The 12,107-nt window shown below is 43.6% G+C and overlaps 1 protein-coding gene across 4 annotated transcripts in view; it reads right to left on the bottom strand.

Annotated features, from left to right (window-relative positions):
- CFAP91 (cilia and flagella associated protein 91) overlaps positions 1 to 1,642 on the bottom strand; it is a 39,885-nt gene extending 38,243 nt beyond the window's left edge. For 2 of the 4 annotated variants that reach the window (XR_011812284.1, XM_027449644.3), the window contains exons 1-2: positions 1,475 to 1,640; positions 918 to 988 (exon numbers count right to left, since the gene is read on the bottom strand). Coding sequence is in view for 2 of the 4 variants with exons in the window: in XM_027449644.3 (XP_027305445.3) it covers positions 918 to 988; positions 1,475 to 1,508 (105 nt within the window). In the remaining 2 variants the exon portion in view is untranslated. Of the gene's footprint in view, positions 1 to 917; positions 989 to 1,474 lie in introns of all 4 variants that reach the window. The other 2 variants (XM_072043870.1, XM_072043872.1) reach the window with 2 other exon arrangements.
- Positions 1,643 to 12,107: the final 10,465 nt, after the last annotated feature.

Raw genomic sequence — 12,107 nt, forward strand, 5'->3', positions numbered from 1 at the left:
ATGTCTGCTTATTTTGTCTGGCCTGAACTGTTAGAACAGCAATACCGCTACAGGCATCTTTATGATGACAGTTTCCAGCTCCTTGTGTGTGTCTCAGCACAGAGGTGCAGACAAACAGGCATTTCTTTCATTTAGATATGTATTTACATATAAAAGAGCTGGAGATAACTATGTAAGAGACATCCAGAAACATTCTCCAAAAAAAAAAAGTTTTTTTGATCCCATTGTTGGAATGCTTTCTAGGGAATGTCTCATTGCTGTACAGGAACAGACTTTCAGACTTCAGAATATCTGCCTTGCAGGCTCAGTCAAGTGTGTAGTTTCAGCAAGACTCTTTGTTTAAAATCCAATTCATTGTGCAGTTGTAGCAAGTCTGTTTTTCTTTGGCATCCTACCTATATGCAGCTTGTCCAGACATCAATCAATGTCTAAAGGTGTGACTGTAGCTCCCTAGGGACATGCCCTAGCTGGTTTTAAACTAGCAAGGCTGAATACTGGCAGTAGAGGGGCAAAGCCAGCAGGGAGCTAAGCATGGGCTAACTAGCTAACAGCTTAGCTAGGAAGTGAAACTGTTCCAATCTCCTATGAAGTATTAGGATGGGTTTGTAACCTGTTACAGGCTGTGTAGCTGGTGGTACCTAGGTGGTTTTAATGATATTTAAGTATGCTACCTTGAGCTGTAGTGTAAGTATATCCCAAGGTAAGTGAGAGGACACTGCAATAACACATTTTAATAGCTGTGCTTGCAGTTGCTTCCTGTGTTGTCTTGTATTTGGTAACACTGTTTCCTTTGCTTTGTATTTTGCTGTTTAGCGGAGTAGCTTAGAACTGAGACAGTGAGTAAATTTCTATCCATGTGTGTGCATACACCAGAAAAATGATGGTGTATGATTGAGCTATCTTTGGCCAACACCTACCAATTTATCACCGATAAGTTGGATATTTGCCTTTGAATGGTCCTTCTCACTTGACAGCGTGTACAGAGGGTCTGAAAGACAAGGAAACAAATGGAACCGGTCACATACGGGAGGAACCAGCATGAGGCGCTGCTCAGGCTCTAGTTCCCTCTTTATGTCTGTCCATAAGAGATTATAAACCAAGCTAGGAAAGAAAGAAAAAAGTGAAACGTGACTCCATAGTAACTCAATTCTGCTATCACACAGAGGAGCCTCAGCGCTGACATACAACTAGGTGCGCATGCAGGAAGACAAATCTGCAAAGAATACTTTCTTTGCAAGCTCTGCTGCTGAAACAAAGGATGAAACAGAAATAAAGGACTGGACAGCGGTGAGCCCTTGGACGCCCTCATGCCACCGAGCGCGGCGGGATGGGGAGGAAGACCCGGCTCCCCTCCAGCCCTCCCCGCCCACAGCCAGCCCCGGCAGCTCCCCCCGGGGCCGGGGCCGGGAGCCCACCGCCCCGGCCCCCGCCTCGCAGCCCAGGGGCTCCGCCACCCCCGGCGCGGTGCCGGTACCGTAGAGGCAGTCGAGGGGCCGGCCGGCCGCCATTTGGGAGAGCACGGCGCCGGCAGCGGTTGCTGTGGCGACCGGCAGCGACGGGGCGGGTCTGGCCGCCGGGACGTGCCCATGGCGGAGTGACGCTGGCTCGGGGGGGAGAGAGTTGGGTGACCTTCAGTGCCGGCACCGCCACCATGAGTCCTGCACGGACACCAGTCCTACACTGCCACCACAAGTCCTTCACCATCACCATGAGTCCTTTGCCACCACATGTCCTTCAGCGCTGTCACCATGAGTCCTTTGCCACCACATGTCCTTCACTGCTGTCACCATGAGTCCTTCACCATCACAACTCCTTCATCACCACAACTCCTTCACCAGCACAAGTCCTTCACCACCACCACGAATCCTTCACCACGACAAGCCTTCACCACCACCACAAGTCTTTCATCACAAGTCCTTCACCACTACAATTCCTTCACACCAGCACAAGTCCTTCACCACCACCCTGAATTCTTCACCTCTACCACAAGTCCTTTACCACCACCACAAGTCTTTTATCACCACAGCTCCTTCACTGACACCACAAGACTTTCATCACCACAAGTCCTTCACTGTCATCACAAGTTCTTCACTATCACAACTCCTTCACCACCAGCACAAGTCCTTCACAACCACCACAAGACTTTCATCACCACAACTCCTTCACCACCACCACAAGACTTTCATCACCACAAATTCTTCACACCAGCACAAGTCCTTCACCACCACCACGAATCCTTCACTACCACCACAAGTCTTTCACCACCGCAACTCCTTCACCACCACCTCAACAAGTCCTTCACCAGCACCACCACCTCAGGGCGCCATGTATGAGGGGTAGCCTTCACTCCCTTTCCCAGTGGTGGCTGCTCACTCAAACTGGGCCCATTACACGGTTGTAAAGGGCTGCATGGTGAAACAGGCTTAGATGTGGTTTGTATGTAGCTTGAGGAGGGCAGGGAGGGCTCCGCTGAGAAAAGGGAGGGGGAACAGTCTAGGTGGTTTTGCTTTTCAACAGCTCTTGCTCAAGTTGTTTTATATGATGCTCTCCAGTTCCCCTGGATCCTTGCTTAGTGCTTAAGAAAAACTGGTCTAGCAATTATGCTGGAGGACTGGATTCAAGCCTGGATATTCTTATTCCTGGCACTGCTCATGACTATAGGACATCCCTTACTATAAAGTGGTGAAAATAGGTTTGGTGGAGCAGCCGGAGGTATTTTTGCATTTGTAAAGCATCTGAAGAGACATGCACAAAGGATTACAAATAAGCATTATTCTGTTATTGGGATGCATTGATGTTTTTGAAATGAGGATGGCTGTCACCTTCTCAGAGGAGCAAATCTAGAAACACTCATGTTGTTAAATGGGATGATCTCTCCTTTTGTCATTCTAAGGGGATATGGAAGCAATGCTGCTGAGACTACTCTTTTAGGCAGAACAGGACACAAAAAGCAGTGGAATTGCAAATGGACCATCTCCTTTGCCTATAATCTCAAAGTAGCATTCATTATTCATTGAATTAATTATTTTGTATACTAAATAATTATTTGCAACTTGGTATGTCTGATGGAAAATTTTGGTCCCTTACTGCTTTATCATAGGAGAGAGACACAAGGACTACAGTTCCAAATTTCATGACTCTATCAACGCTGTATTACTTTTCTTCAAGGCCTGATGCTTGTTTGAAGCAGCAAGGTAATTCTTAGGGTAATAGATCAAAGTGGGTCAGTTGAAGACTGAAATAATAAATGCTGCCACAGCTTTACATAATGGATTGATTCATCCTGTAAAGATAACCAGCTGGCTGTAATCATAGAATGATTTGGGTTCGAAGGGACCTTAAAGATCATCCTTTCCAACCCCCCTGTTGTGGGCAGGGAGGCCTCCCACCAGACCAGGTTGCCCAAAGCCCTGTCCAACCTGGTCTTGAACACCTCCAGGGATGAGGCACCCACAGCTTCTCTGGGCAGCATGTTCCACTGCCTCATTACCCTCCGAGTGAAGAATTTCCTTCTAACACCTAATCTAGATTGCCCCTCTTTTGGTTTAAAACCTTTCCCCTTTGTCCTATCATTATCTGCCTGAGCAAAAAGCTGCTCTCTATCTTCTTTATAAGCCTCCTTTAAGTATTGAAAGGCTGCAACAAGGTCTCCCTGGAGCCTTCTCTTCTTCAGTCTGAACATCCCCAGCTCTCTGTCTTTCTTCATGGGCCTCTTTAATAAGAAATTTTACAAAATGATGCTTTATAATTATTAACAGGGCAGCAAACATCACTTGTTAATAGGCTTGCCTAACATTTCCCATGACCAAGTTCCGTTTTCCTTTTTCTTCTATCTCATTGCATTAGAGTTTCATAATTTCCATGGTAAAATTTTCCTTGCTGGACATCTGCCTTGAGGTGATGAGGTGTGTGAACTGTACCTTGGCCAAAAAATGTTTTTGTCAGCTCCACCCTCTCACATTTTTCCCCTTTAAGTTTTTCAGGGAGGACAAGATGCAGGGATGCAGGTGGCTTTTTTTTTTTTTTTTTTTTTTTTTTTTTTTTTTTTTTTGGTGAGTGAAGGACTGGATGGAAATTTAGTAGTAGGGAAGGAGCAATGGAACAATTTCATAAGTCGATGCAGATGTACAAATCTCAGGATGTAGCCTAACAGATGAGTGCTCTTTGGAGCTGTAGAAGATCAAAAATGTGCAGCCCCACTATTAATTTTAACTGCTTTACAGTGATCTAAATCTATGATGTTTCTACCATCTTCATTTTCCATGAGCTGCCTGGCCTCACTGAGTCTGAACTGTAGCTGTTGGCAGCTGGAAGACTGTGTGGTGAACCAGCTCAGGAGACTGATGTGGCTGAAAACTCACCTGCCAGAAGATAAAACACAACTTTTCAGGTTTCTGCATAGCTGCCTGAAGCTATGAAGCTTTGCTGAATAGCTACCTGAAGCTTTGAGCGGGACCTGTGTGCTCCCGCTCAGAGGAGGTGACTGGGACATGTGGCTGAGCTAAAAAGCTCAAGGTTCAGGTTCCTGGAACTTGAAATACAGGTGAAATATTGGCTTATTTTTAGCTGATACTTCTGAGAAATCTGTGAATTACAGATGTGGACAGTGAACAGTCTGGCAGTGTTTAAGGCTGTATCAATTATTACTGTCTTCTTCATTGTTCTTTGCCTGAAGGCTTCATGTTGTGGTTTCACTTCAGCTGCTGTGGGCCTGCTAGGGTCCCTGGAATATGACTGTGTGCTATGGAATATGCTGAAATGGCAATGTGCTAATGTTTGTTCTCAGTTAGCCTTTCTCTCTTTCTCTCTGCTTATGCAGATCACCCATTTTTAAAGAAAATGATCCCCAGGTATGAAAGGCTCTGAAAAAAATCTTTGATCCCAGACAGTACACTGTGGCAATCATATCTCTGACCAACACTTTGGAAAAGGGCCTCAAAGCTTCTCTGGCAGGTCTTTGTGTCGAGGACACATCCTGTTGCTCTGGTGAATGTGAGCTGAAGGTAACTAAGGTGTAAGCAGTCTATCTCTCTCTCTCTCTCTATATATATCCTCTGTTTCTTAGCTGCTATTTTTACAACTTAACTGTTGGGCTTTCCCCTTAGGGCTGCAGGTTGAAGCATGATTTTTGTTTTTGGTTGGTTTTATTTTTTTTCAGTAATAGCTTTTCCAGAACAAGACAGTGTAGCTGAGCTGGTGTCCTGTCTATCTGATGATTTCTTATAGCCATTTGGCTGTGAGGAGGCACCATACTCTCAGATATATGAGTAAGCTGTCCACACTTCCATGAGTTACTGTGCAGCATCTGATGGAGTGGACTAACTCTGTGCCAGTGCTTAGCGTGTTGCAAATTTGTGGTAAAGTGCACTAGTTTAGCCGGCCGTGAAAGAGGCTGAGCTAAATGCATTTTACCTCACATTAACCTTGAGGCAGGACGATGTAATTTGCTGTGAAGAGGAATTACTGCTACTCTGTTGATGGACTTGTTATGCCGTGATAACTTGCTGAGGTGTTTGAATTGTAAAACCAGACAGAGGTGGAAAATTTAGGCGAGGGTAGGCTTGGGCATCAGTTGAGAGCAGAAGTAGGTGGACGAAGAGAAGATGGATTGGATGTGAAAGTGTGGTTTTAGAGGAGAACCTCGGCTGGCTGAGCAAAGATAAGTGCACAGGGGAGTGGGGTGGTAGGGAACCAGAGAGACAAGGTGGGCAGTCAGTAGTAGGGAATGGTGTTGTGGATGAGAAAATGGGAAACTGAGGTGAGAAGCTGAGAAAGTGTAGAAGGCTGGGGTGTGAAGCAATCGACCCAAAAAGATGGTGGATCTCTACCTGGCCCTCCTTCTGCTCTGTAAAGCTTGGGAGGGAACTAGGTTTTTTGAGTGTGACTGCTCCTCTGCAATTCACGAGCATCTGTAAAACCCCTGGCAAGATGTCATCCGTCTGGCTTTACCCACAGTTACCGTAGATGTTCCTCTCCAGCTCTTTGTTAGCAAAGACTGACTGCCCTGTTGTGGTGCTGAGTGCGTGTGGTGCTTCGTGGTGGCGTTTTCCTTGTAATAAATAAAAAATCTAAGTTCCATCAACAAAGTTACAGCATAAAAAGCGTTGTTGAAACGCCCAAATTAAAGCCACCCGTGTAAAATTAGAAACTGTTTGATGCTATTTCGCAGCTCGCCACGGGATGTCACAGTTTCTCCACGTACAGGCCATCCATCACAGGCCCAGGCCTGGGTGGTGCCAGCTGGGCGCTCCTATTAACCACGAGGTGCTATCAGGTGAATTTGGCCCCTGGACCCATCCCAGAGAGGCCCTAAAATCCATTCCTGGGTCGATTTCGCTGTGGTTCTCTAGCTGTATACGTACAACACTCAATGACTGGGCAGATGTTATGAAACCTGTTGGTTTTGGGGTCTAGGCCTCGTCTCTGTGCTGGCTCTTGGCTGTAGCAAGGCATTATATACCTTATATACCTATATTATACACCATTATATACCTATAGATTTGTGAGGCGAATATTTCACTTGTGACATCTTTTGCAAAAATGGCCTTAGGGTACTGATTGAGCTAAATGTAGCTTCGTCAAGGTGAAGTCTTTGGTTTCTCTATGCTGTTTTTACTAATAGCCCTGCTAAAACAGACATCTTGAGACACAACCACTGAAATGGAAAAAAAAAAAAAAATCACAAAGATGAAGCTATGGGAAACCTTCTGTTCGCTCTCTCTCTTCTTTTCTTAGTATGACTGTTGGCATGTTTCCTGCACTAAAAGCAATCTACAAATGAGGATAGCTTCAAAAGTCAAAGCTCAAAGAAAATGAAGCAGCAAAGCAGCAGTTCTTTCTGATCACAGTTAAAGGATTCACTCCAAAGCCTGATGAAATATTTCTATAATGGTTTTGATTATCACTTTACCAAATAATAATAATAAAAAAAAAATAGAAAAAAAAATGAAAAAAAAAAAAAAAACAGGAGAGGAAAGGGGGAATTAAGGACGATTCCAGCTAATATGTATTTTCTGTATTAGAACAAACAAACAAAAACACTTCACCAGTACAGTTAGACATGCATATTCATAAACTTTATTTCTTGGATGCAACCTGGAGGAAATTCTTAGTGATCAGGGAATGACTGAAGTAAATATTTGGTTGATTTGCTGGGCTGAAGTCAGGAAAGTTGTCTAATCTGAGTAGCAAAAGGACCTTAGATTGAACTCCTTAGGGAACTAGTGAATTCCTAGTATTCCCATGCAAATACTCAGAGGAATAAATGGCAATGCCAACATGTTAGCTTGCAGCATTCAAGTTACAGTGTGTTAGCACACCTGACTTTGAAATAAAACATTGGATGTTTTATCTCTTCCTTGTCTCCCCAGTTAATGGTTGAATCACCAGAGGAGATGCTATGTCCTAGTCCGAGCACAACAGCACAACATACCACCCTGTATTTCTGGCTTAGTAGTAGTTGGGAAGAGTTTGTATCTTCAAATCAATCCAACTACTTCTTGCTTCAGAAGACCTGGATGTGCAGGTAGCTGGATTGTGATTGAAGGCGTACCTATTCCATATCTGCTTCTCATTAGGGTCTGGCTCTAGCCTTATAATCTTTTTTTGTCAATTTTTGAAAATAAATAACAACTACGTTTGCTTGTAGCAAATCATCACTCAGCCCAGCCTGGAGAGAGGTCCTGCTGAGGTACTCATCTCCATAATATTTGACTGGTGATTCCTGTTCAGCCAGCAGCTGCCATCCTGGCCATGCCAATCGATCATGCCACCTGGTTCTGCTCTCCTCCCAGGGCCAGCATGAGTAAAAGAGGTGGTGACTTCCTAAGAATGTCAAGGGCTGTAGATAGAAGGTTGTCTCCTTGATCCAAGGAGAACTGCGTACCCAGAAGTTCACAAGTTCGGTAGACTTTACTGTCTGCTTGATGGATGGTTTGTACTAAAGCCAACAATAGTTTAGAGTAGATTTAACAACTCAGCAGATGGGGGGACAGGCAGTATATATTTATCTGATGTATCAAAAACTATACAAGGGAGTATCTTGTTAACATTCACAGCATTTCAGCCAGCTCTCCTTGCTCTTCCTACTATTGTTTGTCAAAGTGCCTGGTCAAGTCTGGCTTCTAATAATTGGAATATTTTTCCAGGAAGTGAGTGTTTATGTTTGTATAAAGACCTGAGGTGAAGGGAGCCCCAGGGGCCCTTGATTTTCTGTGAGTCTTAGTCACTCTCTTCATGGAAATTACATTGCTGGCCAGATGTGCTATGTATTTGCATTGCAGCTTGTAATTATGAACACAGTATAATTATTCCATACATCAGATTCTTATTTCTTCTCAGACAATTAGTGGAACATGATCTTAATCATCTCTATTAAACCTTTCAAAAAGATTTACTTATTGTCTTTTAGTTGCAACGCACTGGACTGAGTTAAGCTGAGGGCCAACACACATCCAAGGTCCCAGGTAAAGACTATCAGATATACGGGCAAGACAGGTCATGGCAAGAAATAACCCTCTGTCATTGCCTGCATCCACATAGTCCTTACCACTTCACTTCCCAGCCTCAAATGGTGGAAACGAAACAGAACACAGTGCAGGATCTAGAGCACATTGCCATTGTCTTGATACATCAACTGTGACAGCGTGATAGGAACTTGTCCTTTAGCATGCTGATCTGAAAACATCCCCTCTTTGACCCTATGTAAATTTTTGGATGACCTTTAGGAGAGTCAGACTCAGAGGAACCCATTCTGGGTTTTTAATAAGGGACCGGAGTAGTTGAAGCTAATGATGCACCAATCTGGAGTAAAATTTAGTATTTTTTACACAGAATAAGTACCAACTTGTTACTTGGAGAAAATTCTGCACAACGTGCTGGTCTTAAAATCTGACCTTAAGCACTCAGGTAGTCAAGTCCAGTTGGTTTTTGGTGGGAATGAGGTTTTTAAAGATATTCTTCAGAAAGTACCAATAATGCTCATTAAACTCAAAAGTTCTCCTGGATCATCCAGAAGAAAAGCAGAAGAAATCAACTGTGGGAGAATTGGGCATTTGAAGTTGAAATCTAGACTCACCACTGATGTGAAAGCAATAGCTTAAGAGATTCCATTTTCTACATTGTCTTGTAACTTTGCCCAGCAAGTAAGAGCTGTGGGGAGTCTAAATGGATTTAGAAGATATATAATGCTACCTGCTCTTGACAAGCAGCTTGCAGCCACAGTCAGTGACATGTCAAAAATGGAAAGGCTCATATATTTGGAAATACTAAGTAGTATTCCTTCCAGGCTTCCATTTAGCTTCTATGATTTGTTGTGATTGTTAAATTATTTGCTATCGTGGAGCTCACATTTCATAAAACACGATCGAGAGAGACTTCAATAGACTCAAACAAGCAAGGTTTGCTATTGGCACTGACATCGAAATGGCACTGCACCAGGCAGAATGAAATTGTTAACAGCAGCAATGCTAAGGGGAAAAAGGGATGACTGTAATGTGTGTAATAGACAAAAAGTGAACCTCCTGTATCACCACTTCTCAGCTGATCAACAGCTGAACACCATTCATCAGAGTTGTTCAGTGACACAGCCTGGTTTGCAGAAAAATCATCAAGAGAAGCTGGTGTTATGGAATATTTTACAGGGGTCATTTTTCTTCAATACATAGGCCAGAGGACTTGGGTTCTGAGTGAGATTTCCTGTAGTGCATCAGCACAGACCTTAGGGAGCATTTGCCCTCTGTGGGGTGACTAATCGGAGATCGTCCATGCATGCATGAACTGCTGTATTTATGGTGGCTCAGCTGCCGCATTCAGATCAGTTCGGGTGATTTCTACAGGGGTGATGCAGAAGTTTAAAAGTCTTACTCCTTCAAGTCATGAGAAGTGAGAATGAAAGAGGTTTCCTGTTTGGGAATATCTATATATGCAGCTGCTTTGGTTAACTCTGTAGTGGAGAAAATATCTGAGGATAGCAAGACTTCCTCTTAGGTGACTAATGTATATCTTGTTCATGCCTAAATGTTTTTAAGCTTGGACATTTTTTCTGTTTTTTTTAACTGAAAATTGAGAATTTAATGAGCACAGATAGACAGCCCTTTGCAGATTCACGTCTTTTGGAGGATTAGTGATGTTATTTTCCAAATACAGGCTAGGATTTTCTCAGCTGCTAAGCATACAAACTCTCAGGTGATACACACTTCTCTTCTTCAGCCCCTCTCCCATTTTTTGTTGGTAGGACAAGCAGCCATCTGTGTGCAAGTGCCTGACCCTTCCTTCCCACCAGCCTGTGCAGTGGGGTGTATCCCAGAGGGCTTGGATTTTCTTTGCTGTTCCCTCCAGGAAGGGGGGCAGCTGACCTGCCATCCCAGCAAGCATCGAAGCAAGCTGGCTGTGCTGGAAATGTGCATCCAGCATCAGCTGGGGCACATGTGTGCTGTGAAAAAGCTGCCGTGTGGCCACAGCCCCAGTTGCCTTTGCCTCCTAAGCCTGCGCAAGTTGTTTTGTGTCACAGCACACAATTCCAGCTTCCTTCTTTTGTGATGTTGCTACGGTGATTGCATACCGAATGTGCTGATCTGGCTTTTAGGGTGTTGTAAGGCAAGTTCGTAATTTTTACTAATATGGCTGGATATTCTTTCAGTGGGAAGTGAAAAGAAGAAAGAGGCATAACACAAAGCGATGATAACCTTAGGACAAACTGGGGAGAGATTTACAGCAAAAATGCGAGAAAGACATTACAATTCTTTATAAATATATATATATATATATATATATATATATATATATATATATTTTTCTATACCAACATCCAGATTTCGATAGAAAGGTCAGTCACTGCTGGAAACGAAGTCTAACCTGTTCTATAAAAATGTTGGTTTCTTAGCAGAAGTAGTGGTGGCAATGCTTGACGTTATTTCTGCCGCAAATTTTGATCGGGACAAAAGTTTCTTCTCTGCCTTTTGTTATGGGAGGGTCACCATTTTCTTCACTGTAGAGGGATGGGTCTCAGAGCCCTGGTCCCTGCATGAGACCCCATAATCTTGGGGATGTGGGAGGCAGCAGTTCAGTTCTGCTTCTGAAATTGAAAGCGACTGCAATCTTGTAAACTGCCATCTACCTCCAGCCTTTGAAACTTGGAAGGTTTGGCTGAATTTCTGGCAAGAGATGATCTGTTGCAGTGCTAAACTCATCCAGGGCATTAACACTGAGAGAAATGCCTTAAAAGTAATCTTGGTTCTACTCTGTTTTCTTTAAGGACTTGCTGTCCCCATACAGCCTTCTGTGGTGATCTCCCAGGAGGGGACAGTGCAGTGCTGTTGTACACAATCCCTGCATACAGAATTCATGCCGTAGTCCTGGAACACTGGGATTTGCCTTTCAGCCAGGGAAGGGGCTGGTGCATCACATTTTAAAGTGATTTTAGCCCAAGTTTAGAGAATCAGTCACCTTCACCTAAAGATGGAGTTTGAAACTTAGAGGGGCTGTAATTAACCACCTTAGAGCCTCTTCCGTCGTACAAGACCAGAGCAAAGGTCCTTCTATCCTTCGTTCTCACTCAGGTCACGCTGCTGAGCAGACGGCATGTGGCAGTTGCAGATCTGCAACTATGATCAAAAAGAGATGCTCTATCCTGTACCCAGGCAGTTAACGTGATAAGCAGGTGGGCCCTGACAAGTCATTTTGCTCGGACGTTTCAAGTCCTTTTTTCATAGCATGTGTATTTAAGTGTTGACCAAAAATATAGACAATTTATTTGACAATCAGACATACTGTATGGCTGACTGGGCTGCTGAGGCAGTAGCTGTCTTATGTTTACACTAAATCAAAGACAAAAATATTTCTCTAGATCAATGTTAAACAGGCTTTTTTTTTTTTTTTTTTTTTCCTTCAAGGTGGTAAAGGGTTAATGGTTCCTAGAATAGACACTGTGGGGAAGATATCAAAATACCTTTGTCTCTGTTTCACCACACAGATTTTCCACATTTAAATTCATCTTTATGTTATGTATATCAGAAGTGTGAGAAATCTGGAAAACCCAAGACTACCCTAGGCTGCTGCTTTCAACTGATATTGAATAGGGGTTTACCCTACATAACAATGAACACAAA

The sequence above is a fragment of the Anas platyrhynchos genome, chromosome 1 (assembly GCF_047663525.1).
Source record: "Anas platyrhynchos isolate ZD024472 breed Pekin duck chromosome 1, IASCAAS_PekinDuck_T2T, whole genome shotgun sequence".
Taxonomy (NCBI): domain Eukaryota; kingdom Metazoa; phylum Chordata; class Aves; order Anseriformes; family Anatidae; genus Anas; species Anas platyrhynchos.